Source organism: Syzygium oleosum, unplaced genomic scaffold (assembly GCF_021117445.2).
Source record: "Syzygium oleosum isolate NSW1041296 unplaced genomic scaffold, Sole_v2.1 Sole_v2.17, whole genome shotgun sequence".
NCBI lineage: Eukaryota > Viridiplantae > Streptophyta > Magnoliopsida > Myrtales > Myrtaceae > Syzygium > Syzygium oleosum.
The window spans coordinates 6069020-6086525 of NW_026607501.1; the positions used below are offsets into that span (position 1 = coordinate 6069020).

General features: G+C 38.6%; 1 protein-coding gene across 3 annotated transcripts; it reads right to left on the reverse strand.

Annotated features, from left to right (window-relative positions):
• Nucleotides 1-1926: 1926 nt before the first annotated feature.
• Nucleotides 1927-14387, reverse strand: LOC115691085 (uncharacterized). Of its 3 annotated transcripts, none has more exons than XM_030617653.2 (18): nucleotides 13847-14385; nucleotides 12590-12700; nucleotides 11200-11282; nucleotides 10942-11026; nucleotides 10774-10860; nucleotides 9511-9572; nucleotides 9237-9430; nucleotides 9070-9130; nucleotides 8738-8915; nucleotides 7802-7840; nucleotides 7658-7719; nucleotides 7427-7463; nucleotides 6835-6884; nucleotides 6676-6745; nucleotides 4511-4586; nucleotides 3404-3483; nucleotides 3258-3326; nucleotides 1927-2208 (listed from the first exon to the last, which is right to left on the reverse strand). In XM_030617653.2, exons 1-18 carry the CDS (start codon nucleotides 13916-13918, stop codon nucleotides 2149-2151), a joined length of 1476 nt encoding a protein of 491 aa, XP_030473513.1. In that variant the 5' UTR covers nucleotides 13919-14385; the 3' UTR covers nucleotides 1927-2148. The 3 variants fall into 3 exon arrangements, 1 of the variants encoding a protein (XP_030473513.1); XR_008818259.1 differs by having other exon boundaries at nucleotides 2100-2208; nucleotides 3404-3479; nucleotides 13847-14386; XR_008818260.1 differs by lacking the exons at nucleotides 1927-2208; nucleotides 3258-3326 and having other exon boundaries at nucleotides 3434-3483; nucleotides 6655-6745; nucleotides 13847-14387.
• Between the last annotated feature and the right edge of the window lie 3119 nt (nucleotides 14388-17506).

The window sequence follows — 17506 nt, forward strand, 5'->3', positions numbered from 1 at the left end:
TTATTACGTTGATATTAATTTAATTCTAAATATTTCAATTGGACCAACTTAATTTTAATTATTTTTAAATTCGTACCAATTCAGTCCATCTAGCCAATTTAGGTTGGACATTGCTGACGTGACATGGCCTGGACATTTTAAATAATTTTTTAAATTTTTTATTATTTTTTAAATTTTTTTCCTTCTCATTCCTTTGGCCTATGGATGATACTTGGCCATGGTCGGCAACCGGCCATAGACAAGGGTCAACGAGGGCGTCGCGGCCCTCGTTGGATCTAGCAAGGGCTGGACTCTTACCGAAGGCTTCGAGGGCGGCCCACCTATGGCTGGCGAGTTGTCGGCCATGGTCAAGTGCCAACCACAGGCCAAAGGAAAGATAAGGAAAAAAAAATTGAAAATTTAATTAAAAAATTAAAATTTATTAAGAATGTCCACGTCAAATTTGTACTAATGTAACAAAATTTAGAACTAGATTAGTCAAATTGAAAGGTTTAGGACTGTATCAATGTGGCAGATTTAGAATTTTTTCGGTAATTTTCTCGGAAAAAAAAAAAAGGCAAGAAGTTCTCTTTCATAAAATATCCGGCAAGCCCAATGGGCTGGAAATTACGTGGACCTACGGTACTGCCAGGCCACACCAGCCCAATTCCAGACTAGGCCCACTCCATTACACATAGGCCGAAGAAGGCAAACATTTCTGTCCTGATGGGCCAAACTTAGGTCCATTAACAGCCCCCATAGGGCGAATAAAATCGGGAAAATTACCAAAAAAGTCCTAAACCTTTTTTTTTGTCAATTCAGTCCTAAACCTTTTGGAATTGTGCCGATTCAGTCCATCCGGTCACTTTTAGCCGGTCGGCACTGACGTGGCAATATTTTAATAAATTTTTATTTTTTTTCGAATTTTTATTTTATTTTTTTCTCTTTTTTTTTTTCCCCTATCTTCTTCCTTGGTCGCCGCTCTGGCGATCGGCAACTGGTGAGAGGCTAAGGCCGGCGAGTTCCACCTTGCTGGCCATGGGCGAGGCTGGCCCTCGCTGGCACTAGCGAGGGCAAGCCTCGTTGTTGTCGGGCGAGGTCGACCTCGCCTTGCGATGGCGAGGTCTCGCTAGATTTGGGCGAGGCCTCGCCGGTCGCCGGTCGCCGGACTGGCGACCGGGAAAGCAAATAAGAGAAAAAAAAAAAAGAAAGAGAAAAAAGTAAAATAAAATAAAATAAAAATTTGAAAAAAATAAATAATTAATTAAAATATTGCCACGTCAGCCGGCCAGCGCCGGTCAGTGTCCATGTCAACACTGGCCGACTAAAAGTGGCCAAATGGACTGAATTGGCACAATTGTAAAAGGTTTACGACTGAATTGGTCAAAAATAAAGGTTTAAGACTAAATTGGCACAAATACAAAAGGTTTAGAACTTTTTTGGTAATTTTCCCAATAAAATCCCATTTGGGCCCGATGGGATTGTGCCCCATTCTAGGACCGATGGGCGTAATGAGACCCATCTTGGGGCCCAGTTAATCATTGCTGGGCCCGATGGAATGAAGTCGAGTGTAATAAAGGGCCCCCTTTCAGGCCTAATGGGCCAAAATTAAGGCCCATCTTAGGATTGGGCCCAATGGGTAGAAGCAAGATCCATGTTCAAGGCTGATGGGCCGATGCCCGGCCCAGTTTTTAGGACCATATGTGCCCATTTGAGTTCTATGATACCGATTGAAATAAAAATGACTGTCCAACAGCAGAATCAGGTGACATGCCACCTTCTTTTTTCACAAGGAAAATAGAACCAATTCATAAGTACAACGTATTTAGCAAAAAAAAAAATTCATAAGTACAACGTACGATGAACTGCCAGTCTGAGAATATCGTATCAAGATCAGATTTCCAAGGTCAGAGGACGTGTAGGCTATGAGACTGTATAGGCACTATGTATCAACAAAATTCGTGTTCTTGCTCTATCGGCTATGTCGGGCGAAAACTATACTTTCACGAATGGCTGTGACCACATTTATTTTACAAGAAATCAATAGGGATCCGCGTGTTTCACTTTGCGGATCGAAAGAATATGGTTATATGCTTTTGAAAAAGAAAAAAAAAAATCTATTTGCGAAAAACTTGTGGGGGGCACAAACCCCCAAATTGATATTTGGTATTACTGCACCCGGCAACCCTGTTCTTCGGCTCTTAGATAGATCAACCCGCGGCTGATTCTCTGCGAAACAATTTCGAGAAGGGCAAGTTAATGACATGACCAAGAGAAAGGAGAATTTCCAAAATCATGCCAGCTAGCTACACATCCTACATAACCAAATCGAATCACCGACCCTCTTTCCCCCTCAATTAGATCAGCTTGCCTCATAGCACTATTCATGGCAATAACATAACTGCTAAAGCCCCTCAATTAGATCAGCTTGCCTCATAGCACTATTCATGGCAATAACATAACAGCTAAAGCCCCTCAATTAGATCAGCTTGCCTCATAGCACTATTCATGGCAATAACATAACTGCTAAAGCAAAATAGCACAACGAAATCACATGGCAGGCCAGAGAAGTTGCACAACAAAATCATCACATGTAGGCCACGCATTCAAGTGATTCCAAGAACACTGCATCACTGTCCAGCAGGTTTGAATTTGATAACGTGGTGACAGAGGCCATACACCTCGAACACCACAAATGTTCAAAATCTGAAGAAAGAAACACTATGGCCTTTGAGTAGAGATCGACCGCGAGGGGCGACATTTAATATAGGCCAACATAAAAAAAGAAAGGATTCCCTCTCCCCGGGGAGTGCTATGCCTATGCACATTCAATGTCATCAAGTTTTCAGCAAATTAGCATACAGATAGCCTTAATCAACATAAAGGACACAGAACACCATGTGCAATAAAAAATAACAACATAGACATAACGGTGGTAAATTATTCTAGGACAAACAAACGTGTGATCTTTAATCCAATTCCTCCAAGTTGAATACTGCCTCGGAGGATCTTATATTATAGCCAATGGCACCCACTCTCTGGCATAGAAGAACACAGAGCTGGTTTAAACTCAGAAAAATACAAAGAACTACTGATGGATTACACTTCAAAGGGGGACGTTCCACCTAACAGTGTGATTAATTTACTACACCAACAAAAGTGCAAATGCAGACATTTCAATTTGATTCAACAATATGATTCATTTAATGTACAAGCATTGTACCAGATGATAAATACTAGGCAGATGTATCACTAAATGCCAATGATATGTTAAATACCTCTCTACTATCTCTTATTCGCAAGAGATCCAACTTTTCCTGAGGTCTCCGATTTGTTAGAGTAGCAAGCTGAACCAAAAAGCTAGATTAGCTATATAACGAAGGGGATATGCTGCAATTCTCATTAATCTGATAAACAAAGGTACCCAGAAACTGAAGCGCTCAGGATCTTGTGGTGAGGGCATCATGCGCTCCAGGCTTAGTAGTTTTTCATACTTGGATCTGTCTGCAAATAAAATCAAGTATCAGCAACATGAACAACCCCTGATGGATAAAAGCATCTTTAACTTCACTCGATGGAAAATCACAACTATGAATAATGGTAAGTGCCCCACAATTCTAACCACCTTGCCATGTCTGTGGATTTGCTAAATGTTGGACAATGAGAAAACAACTGTAGCCACAATTATCCTGGCTCATATAGACAAACTGATCCACATGTGAAGAGTACTCAAGGACTGAGGTTTCGATGTTTTTGCCTAAGAGAACATAAATTCCTATGTTGTATTGTCTTATGTATGATGTGTTTGATGTGATGATATACAAATTATGGATATTGTCTTTTATGCTTCAGTATATATGCTCAACTCTATGCTATGAATTAATACATTCCGAAACCGAACCAAACAGATAACGATTAGTTAGGGTAAGGATTGAGGTTCTTCTAAATTGATAACTTTAGAGAGTTAAAATATAGTCCAAAGCAAACCAAAAAATCCCCTACTTTCCACATATACTTCATGAAATAATTCATGAATGTTTGTTACTGGGAACGATAAGGCATTTGTACGATCAGTGGCAACTTTTCATTGATACGTGTAAGCTATTTATACAGACATGGAGGGGGCGCACACACTCATGCTTATTCTGGTTAGTTCAGTAAACCCTGCTCCCAATCTTCATCATGGGGTAGAGAAGCTAGGTATCTTGCAAGGCTCATTACCTTGACTTCAAGGGGTCAGATATCATCTCTGCAATATTTATGTTGCAAAGGATTTGGTTTAACTTTCTTAGCTACTACCACTGCCCAAAGGACTTAAATAATAGAACTTTCTCCAAACTGCTTCACTCAATATGGAACTATACAAGGAGATGAAGTAAAAGATCTCAAAATGATATGAGACAGAGAAAGCTAAAAGTAGTGCTGAGATTTTTCAATCCGACATTCAGATGAAATAGCAGCTTTTGCTATTAGCAACGTCACAGAAGCAACAATAAGTGGAACTGCAAAGGCCATTGTCATGACATATCACCTTGTCGTGCTGCTTGTTTGGCTCTGGTCAACCATGACAAAGCATGTGCAGCTACATTAGTCGTCAATTCAAGTAACTGCAAAGCCGCAAAGATTATCTTGTTAGCAGCGTAGCAGAGCCAAAGATGATAGCAATGCAGCAAAGAAACTGAAAGTGTTCATATTGTTGCCATTTCTCTGAAATATGCATTCCATGTCTGAAACTCTTCACTCTAGAGATGTATCCAACAAAGAATCTTTCAGCCATAAAGATCCCCCGCGAAAGGGAAATTATTATTTCCATAAAATTTAGGGATAAGTGCACTGAAAGTCCTAAACTTGTCGTGAAAGTGCAAGAAAATCCTAAAACTTATCAAATTGATGCAATCAAATCTATCTGTTAACTTCGTCTCATTTGGTTAATGAAAAATGTTGACATGACTTTCTTTATTACTTGCTTAAGACACGTGGTGCTAGTGTGGCGCTCACCAAGAGCCCATCACAAAAACTCGAAAACTTGCAAAGGAAAAGGAAAAACGATAAAAATAACTGAAAATATTAATAAAAAAAGGGTAAAAGAAAAAAAATGAACCATTGTTGACCATTTGTGAAGCAATGCATGAAACCACCCACATCACCGCTCACCAGTGAAATCAAGCACAGAATGGCTATTTTATTTTTCTTTCCCCTCGGAGGACGACATGTCAGTTCAATGGCTACAAGCAGAAACAATTCCCCCAAAAGTAGCAGCAACAATCCAAGTTAATTTTTTTCTTTCAGATTAATCCTACTTTTCTCCAAAGAGAACCCAGTGAAGTTTTGAGTTCAGTACCGCACAAGCCAACCAATTCATTCATCTGAAACATAAAACTTGGTAGGCCTCGAATGTGGGCATATTTTCAATCGTATTCTTGTAGTGCAATGATTCCCCATGAAAACTAGTTGTATTTCCGCTCTAAACTTATTAAAATCATGATACACACAACCTTTTGCAGCAAACTGAATGAATAGAGTGTAGGTTTATATTCAGCATCATGCCAAAACGGAAGAAGCAGATCAGGATGCTTGACAGTGAGCAGTCTCAAGAAAAAAAAATAGAAGAAAGGAGAGGAGCGCCCATTTTAAGTCAATTACACTCCACAAAATTCTCTTGAACATCTGATGCTGCATGTATGGCTGCAACCTCATTTCATCGTTCAAAAAGAAAATCGAAAAGATTCTACTGCTTGCAGGCCCTAGTTGCATCACACGGTGGTGGCGCCACCATTGCCGCGACCACGTGACATGGAAGGGCCAGCAAGCCATTGCCAGTCGCCGGCTGTCACTAGTTCTGTCTATTTCATATTATTTTACTCTTCAGCATTTTTCACTTTTAATCACACTTAACTGAGGTCGGGAAAAAATTAAGATTTGGCGGAAAATGACGTCGTTTTGGGCATTGATTCACATTTGAATTAAGGTCAACAAACACATAGGAGAGAAAAATAATAGAAAAGGCCATGTTAGTCTATTCGTTAGATAGATGGAGTTAAGAGATGGACTTCATTGCACCACAAGTTAGAGCTTGATTGCATTATCTAAAGGTTTTATGACTCAATTGCACTGTAGGACAAGTTTTAGAACTTTAGGTGCACTTATCCCTGACATTTATTATACTAGACAGATGCCCAGGTTAATAGACTTCGTATCAGCAATATTTGACATTAATCTGGCTTACAATGAAATAGATTCCAGAACTCTCCCAGAAAAGGACACAGCAGTTGGAAATCTATAAACAAAAGTATGAAGTGGCCATTACACAATACAGGTTTCATGCAACTGAAAGTGCAACCGAAGTTTCTAACACCTTTCTATGAAGTAACTGAGAGTGGCAAACTAGATTAGTGGTCGTCCAACGATATTACATATTATATTCCAAATTAATGAATTTCCCAATCCAAAATTTTGTTTTTGCTAATAAAACCTAAGAATTTTTAAGGTGTTGCCAATCTGAAGCACCTTGTCCAAATTATTCCCAGTTATAACTTCAGGAACTTCCCTAAAAATTTAGACGGAAGACGTTCTACAATTGATGCCACCAAAGAGCCATCATCTGTTAGAATTTCACATGACTCCTATAGGATCGGCAAATGAGCAAGGAGAATCACGTGAATCTAGATTGGATACCTATTGTTAAGATGAACTTACATCCACTCTTTCTCTGTTCCCTTCTGGAGGATGCACATCTTGTACCCATTCAACTTCCGCAACACGATATCTATATTATCATCGAAGAGGAAAGTACCTTAATGGATCATCTACCAAATTGAAAATTTATTCACAAGACTACATTTCCAGAGGACTCACCCATCCTGATCCCAGGATCGCATTATACGAAATCTGCGCCTGCCCTCTACCTGCACAATTGTCTTAGTACTTCAGATCAAAATAGATACCAATAAAAGTTAGCATAGCATTTTTCATCATGTGGGCACCAACCCATGATGAGTTATGCGGAGTCGTTGGTCTAATGAAGCCAATTTGTATAGAAATCGGTTAACATCTTCACTGTATTCACTTGCTCTTCCAGCAAGCCCCATATTTCTCTTTCTCCATCTCACATTTTAATTTTACAAAATAAACAAAGGATCAATTTGCAAAGGTGTTTAAAACAAGTTCGGTGTTGGGACCATGCAATTGACATATATATCAACACAGACTTCTCAAAAAAGACTTTCTGAAGTAATTGTCTCAATTGAAGAAACATAAAGTTTTGTATGATTGTTACGAAGAATTGAAGAAACAAAAGATAAATTTATAGTGTAGAAAGGTGACATAAAAAATACTCCAATGGCCTACATCAACCATCAACCTTTTGAGCATTTCACTCAGTCTCATCATTAAAATTCAGCATGGATGCAATAAAGTACGTCACTGAAGTAATCCACCAATTTTTCACCTCTATAACGAAACGCCCGTCTGGAAGTGGCTCACACCTACATCGAATAAAGAATATAAATATAATGACGGTAGTAAGTGATGACAACACGAAGTGACAACACCAGTGAAGCTTCAATCTTGAAGACGTTATGTAGCTAGTGAAGTATCACGTTAAAACAAACTCAAAAAACTTCAGAAATTGAGAGAGCAAAGAATAATTTAAAAAGATGAATAAGTTAAAATAACTAACTCAGTAATTTCCACTTCACAAGCAAAATCAGCAATAGATCCGGTACTGGAATCAATTGCAACCTACATTACGGAACAATAATTAATTTCCCAATTAATCAGATGGGTTAGTCAGATAGAACCAATCATAAGTTATGGAAAATACCATTCCCATCCGATGGTTGCCTTCCATTATCCTCCTCACCTGTAAACAACAGCAGAGAAAAAGATTATCTACATAAATTTGCAGATGATGCTAACGCTAATATCTCCAAGAATAAGTTGTATAAATAGAAAGTAACAGGTCAGGTTACCACATAGGCTAGAAAAATGCTGGACAGCACCGAAGTTGAGTCCAGATTAAAAATTTATGACGAGATTTTTTTCTGCTTTAATTGCATGCGAATTTGTTGCTGCATTTTTTATCATGCTTTACAAAAATGCGAGAACATTTAAGATGGAAAGCAACCCTCCCTGAAGGTCGTGTTTGCGCCAAGGATTCTCTCTCCAACCTGTAGGTAGGTTTTCGAATCGAGCAAAGAAGCTCCCAGATGTACAGAGCAAAGTCACAAATTCTGGGCAGTGCCCACCACACATCTAAACTCGACTGGTCAACGACATACACATGAGCCTTGGCAAGGCAGATGATTAAGAGTCAGATTGAGATGAGCAGGAGCAGCTGCTTGCAGAGAGCTTCTCCACTTGCATTATGGCAACAATAGTATGACGTACTAAACTGGGTCGGCAGAGCTCACTTAACAATGACGCAATGCTTGTCCTCATTAATGTTAGGCAGTCTAAGTTCCAAAAGGGTTATCTCACACTACTAACTAGCACCGTCCCGGCATTGAAATTAAGTCAGTCCTTGCAAACTTTCATGCACCACAAGCTCAAGCTATTTGACGCAAATAATCATATCATACTTTGCAATGTGAATTTTGACATCCCTTCACCACTTTCTAATGGAGCAAATTCTGCTACCATTGTTCTGTAGAATCATCCTACTTATACTAAAGTGCTTCATTTTGTATAGTACATCGAATCGGCTTGAAATAAAGCAATCATTTAATTGGCTAAGTACTATTTACTATGACTAACTTACCATGAGCCTGTATCGGGGCTCAAAAATGTGAAGATGATACTTCTGGCAAGGGATAACAACATCCATCACGAAAAGGGGCACCAAATCAACTCCTAAATATGTAAGACTTTCATGCTCTGCCTTCCGTTCAGCATATTCCTCTGGAAAGTTCTTTTGTATAATGCTGTTAAGTGTCACACTGACACAAAGAAAATGATCATTTAGAGTCAAATTACGAATTAATTCAAGCACATTTTTCTCCATACACAGTAAACCAAGGGAAGTAGAAACTATGGAAGACAGCTCCTATAGTATTTCATGTGCCCAATGCAAAGATTAGAGACGTAGCTTACCTGACAGCAGATGTTCTAGGACTCATAAATAAAACTGTCCGGCACAATGGACATTTGTTACCTAGCAATTAAAAAGTAAAGACTTAAAAGGCAAAAAATTTACATATATGAAAGATATGTAGTATAAACCATCAGTGAGAGTACAGGAAAAATGATGTATTACGCACCACGATCCATAGATTGAAACAAGCATGAACGACAAAAAGAATGACCACATGGTGTTGTGATAGGCTCATATAGTAGTTTCAAGCATAGCGTGCAATCAAAGTCATCCGTACGCTCAGGTCTTCCATGGCCTCGCCTCTCCACTACTCTGGTCAAATTTCTCTCCAAATATTGGAGAATAGCTCGAAGAGGATTGCTGCAAATAAGCAGAACTCAATAATATCAATCATATACTTCCAAGAACCAATGTGGGTGAGTAGCAAATTATCATGTTACCTAAAAGGATCCACCTGAAGACCAGATATTACTGTGTCCCTAGCCATTTCATACTTCTCCAACTGCCAACAGATGAAACATTAAGTGTTAGCACCACAAAAATCAGACTTCAGAGTACTCATGTAAACATACCAAAGACAAGCCAAGAGCCAGCATTCTGTCAGCACTACGTAATTTCACAACTTAATCAAGCCAGACAACTCCACTCACAAGTACAGAGTGTGGACTCGCCCTCCAAACAATTGGTCTCTCAAGTGGGTATACCAGAAATTACACCTAACTAATCATGGAAAGCAGATAACAGTAACTGTTGTCAAAAAGGCCACTATGGATTACCAAAATTAAGGACACAATTAGACCAAGCCTCGAGGAGCGAGGGTTTTGAGTTGAATATCTACCCACAGGTAGTCAGGTACACATGCACTTGTGTGCTTACTGAAAGACTTTTACCCAAACATAAGGGGTACTAGCCAAGAGTTCCCCAGTTAAGCAAAAGTTGAGTCATACAGTAGCTCTTAGTTGAGACCTTCTCAATCACCAAAAGAAAGCAAAAACTTTTCTATTTGTTTTATTCCAACCCCACGTATATCAATTGTCTATTCCCCATAATGTGAGATCTCAACCGAGAAAATGAGAGCCACAAATAAAAGAACTTTCATAGAGGGCTGACAAAACTAAAAAAATTTAATCTCAGTTGCAGACTAGTAAAAGCTCTATGATCCTTCTTTAGTTAGTCTTACTCTTCCAGCAAGCCCCACATTTCTCTTTCTTTCTCCATCTCACTTTTTTATTTTACAAAAGAAACAACGGAACAATTTTAAAAGGTTTTTAAAGGAACTTCGGTGTTGAGACCATGCAGTTGTACCACAGAACCCTGAGTACTCCACATAGAAGTTGACGCCACAACCGACTAACTTAAAGTTTAGACTATTAGAGAAAGACGTAGTTTAATAATTAAATTATCCAAAATATCTTATATTTGTCAGGAATGTGCATACTTTCACGAACATAGATACGAATTCATAAGCTAAATCAAGAATGAAGGATGCACATGTCTCATGCAAGTTCTTGTCAAAGCATATTCGAACCAATAAATGCACAAGATCATAACAAGAATAAAGAACGCCTCCAAAATGCATTCCAAATAAATGATGCCTGCACATAAGCAACATAAAATCTATCCGTCATCCCAAAGATAGTGCAAATAGGGGACAAATCCATCCCTCGGCTGCTTTAAAACTGAGGGAAAGGAACCAGTCTTACCAATAAAAGAGTTCTGGCCTTCAAAGTATATGGTCTGTCTGAAGTACTTTGAAGACTCAGTAGCTTCTCAGCATCCTTTAAAGCAAGCTGAATCGATAACAGACAGTACTATCTTAGAACTCTAAAACGATCCTGTTATTAAGAAGGAAACAAGAGAGCAAGATATACTTCTGCATGTATTGTAGGATCCAGCCCATTCAACGCCCTATGTTCAGAGTCTGACGGATTTCTGAGTTTTAAGAATTGGCTTATCCTGAGCAGAAAGAAACCCTTTTTAGATTCACGAATTTGACAAAGTTGTCCAGAGGTCATCAATAAATTAGATATAAATGCCATGAGAATCAATATACGACATTGAGCAACCATGTTCGAGGAAGTAACATAACAAAACAAATAAGAACTACGGAAAAAAGGTAGGACAATAACCTTATATAAGCAGCACATCGGTTTCCAAGAATGACAAGATCATTGGGTTTGATATTGTTTGCCCTTGAGTAGTAATTGATCGACTGCCGAAGAGATTGAAACAATTAGTTGGTTAAAATAAAAAAAAGGACAGAAACTGCACACCATAACAATCTGTTTCTGTGCATTCTGAATACATGATCAAATCAATGGTTTAAGGGGTACAGCCAATTAGATTTGGGTACTCTGGCCAAATATATAATAGAATTAGGTACCATCGGACTCATCATTTCAGCTGCTACCTCTCAAAACTAATTGGACAAAGATCCAGCTTATATTCTCAGGTTAAGTTATGAGAAAGAAGCTGAAACTTGATATTTAATATTAGGGATAAGTGCATTCAAAGTCCTCAAACTTGTCACGAAAGTGCAATTGAGTTCTAAAACTTTTAAAAAGTGCAAACAAGTCTTAAAACTTGTCACGAAAGTGCACTTGAGTCCTAAAACTTTCAAAAAGTGCAAACAAGTCCTAAAACTTGTCACGAAAGTGCAAACAAGTCCTAAAATTTGTCACGAAAGTGCAAACAAGTCCTAAAACTTGTCAAATTGGTTCAATCAAGTCCTTCCATTGATTGTACTTTTTGAAAGTTTTAGGACTTGTTTGCACTTTCGTGACAAGTTTTAGGACTTGTTTGCACTTTTTGAAAGTTTTAGGACTCAAGTGCACTTTCCTAACAAGTTTTAGGACTTGTTTGCACTTTTTGAAAGTTTTAGGACTCAACTGCACTTTCGTGATAAGTTTTAGGACTTCTAGTGCACTTATCCCTTAATATTATTACCGACCAATATAGTGTGGAAGGCATATAGCAAAGCAATGTATCAGAGTGAAGACTGAGATGAAGACAGTTTTTTTCCTTGCAAACAATGTCAAGAAAGCCCTTAACATCATGCACTCTAACTGAAACAAGAAAGAAACATTGTATGGAGCAATGCAAACATCACGTCAAGAAGTGCATTACAATCCAAGCCGAAAAAAGGTTATGACTGACGTGCAAGGAAGGATGTCTTTGTCCTCACAAGAAAACTGGCAATAATGAGGTTATCCTAGATAACTAAGACAACCTCCTTGGACCAAAAAAAAAAAAAAAAAGATAACTCAGACAACCTCCTTGGATATGAATCACTAAGATCAACTAGCAATTATCAGGTTAATTTTCTACACTGTCTGTGGTCTGTTTGCCAACACAATCTGATAATAACACAAGTTTCACGTGGAAAAAATAAGACTCTAAACCAAAATAACTATCAAACCAGGGCATAAGCAACAATAGATACGAGCACTGCTCTTAGCGGGAGGGAATATGCAAAACAAAGACAGAAACAACAAAGAAGAAGGCGAGCAACTCTCGCACCTGTTCAAATGATTCAAGACAATTCTGTCGAAATGCTTGGTTTCCATTTTGCACAAGATCAAAGACATGACTAAACCTGTCCCAAGGCAGCGACCCTTCCCCCTCATTCGCCTGCAAATCTGATTAAAATAAACTTCTTCGTAGATTGAAACAAAATTTCAAATGCTCAGTGCCATACACTTAGGAATGCCAACAGAAAAAAGGTACATTATCCTTCTGTAGTGCTTAATGAGACCTGAAGAAATGAGGACTGCTTCAGAAACCAAATGACTATTTTGCTGTGCAGGTTCCAGTGAAGAACTAAAGAGGAGACAATTGTCAAATATTTTATAAAGCCCTTCTTTCCCGCTATTTGAATACCAACTAAGCCAGCTATAGTCCTGGAATCCAGTGCAATATTTATAGACACTTGTCATTAAAATAAATTGGTCAGATTAGTATTCCCGTCCAAATGGAGTACTAACAACTCAAGTTGGCCTGTAGCAATGAAGAAAAAACAACACCGTAGTCTCAGTTTCCTCCCATCGTTCTTCCTTGAAATCCTCAACACCCAGGAAATGATAAAGAGATATAACAAAAATAGAAGCACAAAGCAAGAAAAACCAACTGATTCTCGTCTTTTGACTACATTATTCTCCGATACCAAACACATTTAACTGAATACAAACAAAAAGAGCCAAGTTTGGAGAATGATGAAGAGAAAAAACCTTTTATTTTCAAAAAAAACATGGAAGAAAAATCAGATTGGTCTTTTTCAAGTGCACGAGGTTCACAGAGAGAGACTCCTTGTTTTCTCAGATCAATAAGAGTTCAAAGTTGAGGTATTCCCAATTTCAAATTCTCTATTGCTGTTTTGCCATCGAATTTTTAATGCAAACAAACTGTAGGAAGTTTTCAAGATGGAATATTCTAGAAATGCAACAACACCAAATTCTTCTCTTTCTCTTTCTCCGTTTTCACGGCAATCTAACAAAAAGGAACGGAATGGACCAACCCTTTACATATCCAGAAGAAAAAACAGGAAAACTCGCGACTGAACTCCAATTCACATCACACCTATGCAACATTTCACCAAAGGGATTCACAAAACAGACTAGAACTGGTAATGAAGAAGAACATATCAAATTTAACTCAAATGAAACCATGTCTCTTCAGGGACAACGAAGATCAAATTTCCGTTGCCAAAAACCCACATTCTCCCCGCAACCAAACAGCTTCAAGGAAAAGGAAGGAAGGAAGGAAGCAACCGAAACTAACCCAGATGTAGTCTTCGACATCCTCGACCCCTTCGAGACCCAACAACCCAGAAGACGATTCTTCACCAGACATCCGAAACGACCCGCTTCTTCCCAACAAAAGCAAAACAAAAAAAAAAAATCGCTCGAACCCAAGAACCGTTGACGACTCCTCCCTCGGGGCTCGAGGACGACGAAGGGAGGGCGGGAGGGAGGGGAGGCCTTATCTTGAAACGTAGGAAATAAATGCGGGCAGCGTCGATGGCATCGTCGTGTTCGTTCTTGCGTCCCTTCAATGCGTTCGCGGACCAGTATCGGATACGTGTTTCGCTACACGTCGCTCAAAAAGATCAAGCCCAATATGCGCATCACACTTCCGCCTTGTTGTTACTCTCTCTCTCTCTCTCTATATCTCTATCTTTCTTCCCTTTTTTATCCATGGAAAAGCAGATAAGGAGAAGAAGAGGTGGGGTTCGGTGGGGACTGACTGCGAAGGGAGGAGAGGATCGTGTGGCCTTCGAATGCGAAGATCTTGGAGGCTCTTGGATCTTTGCGCAAGATTGCTCTGCTTTAGCTGAGGATTTCCTCTGGCGCGAGTGAAATATATAAACGGGAAATGCTGGCCCATATATATACACTAGGGGTGAGCATGTTCCAGCTTCTATCCTAAAACCTAAGAACTTGACTAATATGAACTTGTAAGTTTCAGATTCCAAGTTATGCAGGGTAGGTTCTAGGTTCTAAAAATTGTGGAACCTATTTCGACGAGTAGGTTTCAGGTTCTAGGTAGGTGAAACCTGGAACCTGAACCTGTCTTCTCGTGATCCTGCGGTGTTTCATGGTATTAGATGATGAGTGTATGATCTAGAACTATTAATCTGAGCTTTCATTTTATGACTTGTTAATGTTTCATATTTTTCGTATGTCTAAATATAAGTTGTGATTAGTGGATCATAGCAATAAGTGGTAGTTATTAAAGATGATGATTCACTGCAATTGTTCAATTAATAATACAGATGGAACCTGAGTAGACTCTGGAACCTGAGTAGACTCTGGAACTGACCCTAGAATTTGTGATAGGGTAAGTTCCAAGTTCCAAAAAATGAGAAACCTATACGGAACATGGAACTGCTCACCCTTAGTATCAATTCACACAATGACTTCTCATTTTAGTTATATTTATTTGAACCATAATTCTAGGAAAACTAGTTTTTTGTATTCTCTTTAATGAATGACAAGCTTGTTCAATATTGTTACGTTCATTTTTGTTTTGTTTGACTAAAAATGTAATAAAAAAAGAACCTGTTAGACCTTGGAACCTGTGGTAGGCTCCAGGTTCCATGTAAAACCTGTAAAGAACCTGTAACCGTTCACTCCTAGTATATACAAAGGAAACCTCCTTTTTTTCTTTTTCCTTTTTCCTTTTTTTATTTTCCTTCAATTTTTTTCTTTTTTTTTTGTTGCAATTTTTGGTGGTATTGGGATCTAGGAAGCACCGACACTCTCCGAGGGCCTCAGTATCGTGTCGGACACCAACGCTTGTCCGACACTCTCTGTTTTTAATTATTTAGGATTAATACCACGAAAAACTCAAAACTGGTACACTTGTGATAATTTTACCTCGAACTATTTTTTTTATCACAAAAAACCTCAAATTGGTACACTTGTGACAAATTTACCCCAAACTATTTTTTTGACCACCAAAAACCCTACATTGGTACACCTGTGACAATTTTACCCATAATTATTTTTTTGACCACAAAAAATCCTACACTGGTACACCCGTGATAATTTTACCCAGAACTAATTTTTTGATCACTAAAAATCATAAACTGGTACATTTGTGACAAATTTACCCTACATTAGTATCCGTTAAATTGAATTAATATCACGAAAAGCCATAATTTGGTAGACTTGTGACAAACAGAGGGGTAAAGCCTCAAACCGGTACACCTGTCAACTATCACATGTCATTAAACTTAGCAATTTGAGGTAAAATTTAACGGAAACTAATTGAGATTAAATTAATCACAGGTGCACCAGTTTGGAGTTTTTGGTAGTCAAAAAATTAATTTGGGGTAAAATTGTCACAGGTGTACCAGTGTCACGTTTTTTGTGGTAAAAAAAATAGTTCAAGGTAAAATTGTCACAGGCATACCAGTTTGGGGTTTTTTGTGGCAAAAAAAAATAGTTCGGGATAAATTTATCACATGTGTACTAGTTTTGGGTTTTTCGTGGTATTAACCCTATTATTTATTTATTTGTAGATTTGAATCAAATTAATTTGATTGAAATAATAATAAAAAAGATAATTTATTATATATAAAAATATATATTAAATATACAACGTGTCTCAATGTGTCGAATTTCTCTATTTTTTAAGAAATAACGTGTCGGCGTGTCGTGTCGTGTCTCGTGTCGATTCTACTTAGATTGGGATGTGAAGATGCAGCACCTGCAGGCTTGCCTACTTTTTGTTTTTGTTTTTTGGGTTCAAACACAAGATTTTATTTTCGGCCTAATTCCAAAAGAGAAAAAAAGCACTAACTTTACTTTGAGTGACAATTCTAGCTCGAACTTTTCTTTTGTCTTGTGAAAAATCATCAACTTTCACTCAAATCCTGAATCCGGCCCGAACAATTTGAAAATTTCACATTACGGGGGCCAGATTTGAGACTTGAGTAAAAGTTGATGCTCTTTATTGAGACAAAAAAAAAGTTTGGGCTAGAATTGTCACTCGAGGTAAAGTTCATGCTTTTTTTTTAGAATTAGCCCTTTCTTTGGAATTGTCACTCAAATCGCCTATCGAGAATTCCTTCTCACCTTCATATTTTTACATTTTATTGAGTGGGTCAAAGATTCAATAGCCGTCATCCACATAAGAGAGAGATATCACCAAGATGACCGTCTCCTGGACGTGCCGTTACATTGGTCGGCCCATTTTTCTCGAACATTTTTTTTTATCCTCGAAAGGGCCGAGACATACGGTAATTCTTCCCTAATTTTTGGGGGGGCCAATTCGAATGCTAAATTTGGGCATGCAAAAAACCCCTAAAAACATCCCATGCAAATCCAATTTCCACTGTACAACCATTAAATTAAGAAGCTAAGTGGGAGCTGGAGACAGATGATGATGGAGTGGGAAGTGAAACGACATATGGCCGTCCCCGGAAGAAGTTTGTACATATGGTCAAGAACGGCATGCCGTTGTGGCCGAGAGAGAGAGAGAGGCACTCGCCTCCCTACAAGCACCAAGTGACACAACTGCCCCTCTGTCAATTGCTCAGTTTCCTATGCTTTTTATTATTATTATGATGATGGCCTTTTTATTGAAGAACGAGAACAATGTGACCAAATCCAAGTCAACCGGCTCAGTCAAGGGGAGAAAGAGAGAAAAGGTCAACGATTGGGTAAATTCGGAGTTCACAATGACGAATGTGCCTATCCCTTGCACTTACTCAAATGGAACGTTGTACATCGAGATCTCATGCCTAGATCCGAATTTGATCACACAAAAAGAGTCAACGGGAAAAAGAGAATCAGACTTTCTAGGCATAAGTCGGAGTCGGCAATCTTGACATCACACGATAAGGGCACGTAAAATCGGACGTTCTGTATAATTTTTTAAGGCAAAGTTCACGAGAAACCTTTTCAGATGACGCGAAGTTTGAACACCCTCTAA

Bases quoted from the DNA above. Each gene is read 5' to 3' on its own strand.
- LOC115691085 (XM_030617653.2), bottom strand. From the start codon at position 13,918: ATGTCTGGTGAAGAATCGTCTTCTGGGTTGTTGGGTCTCGAAGGGGTC. The intron at 9,431-9,510 runs GTAACATGATAA...GCTTATTTGCAG, and splicing joins CTTCAGGTGGATCCTTTTAG to CAATCCTCTTCGAGCTATTC. The intron at 6,885-7,426 runs GTGAAAAATTGG...ACAATTGTGCAG, and splicing joins ACGGGCGTTTCGTTATAGAG to GTAGAGGGCAGGCGCAGATT.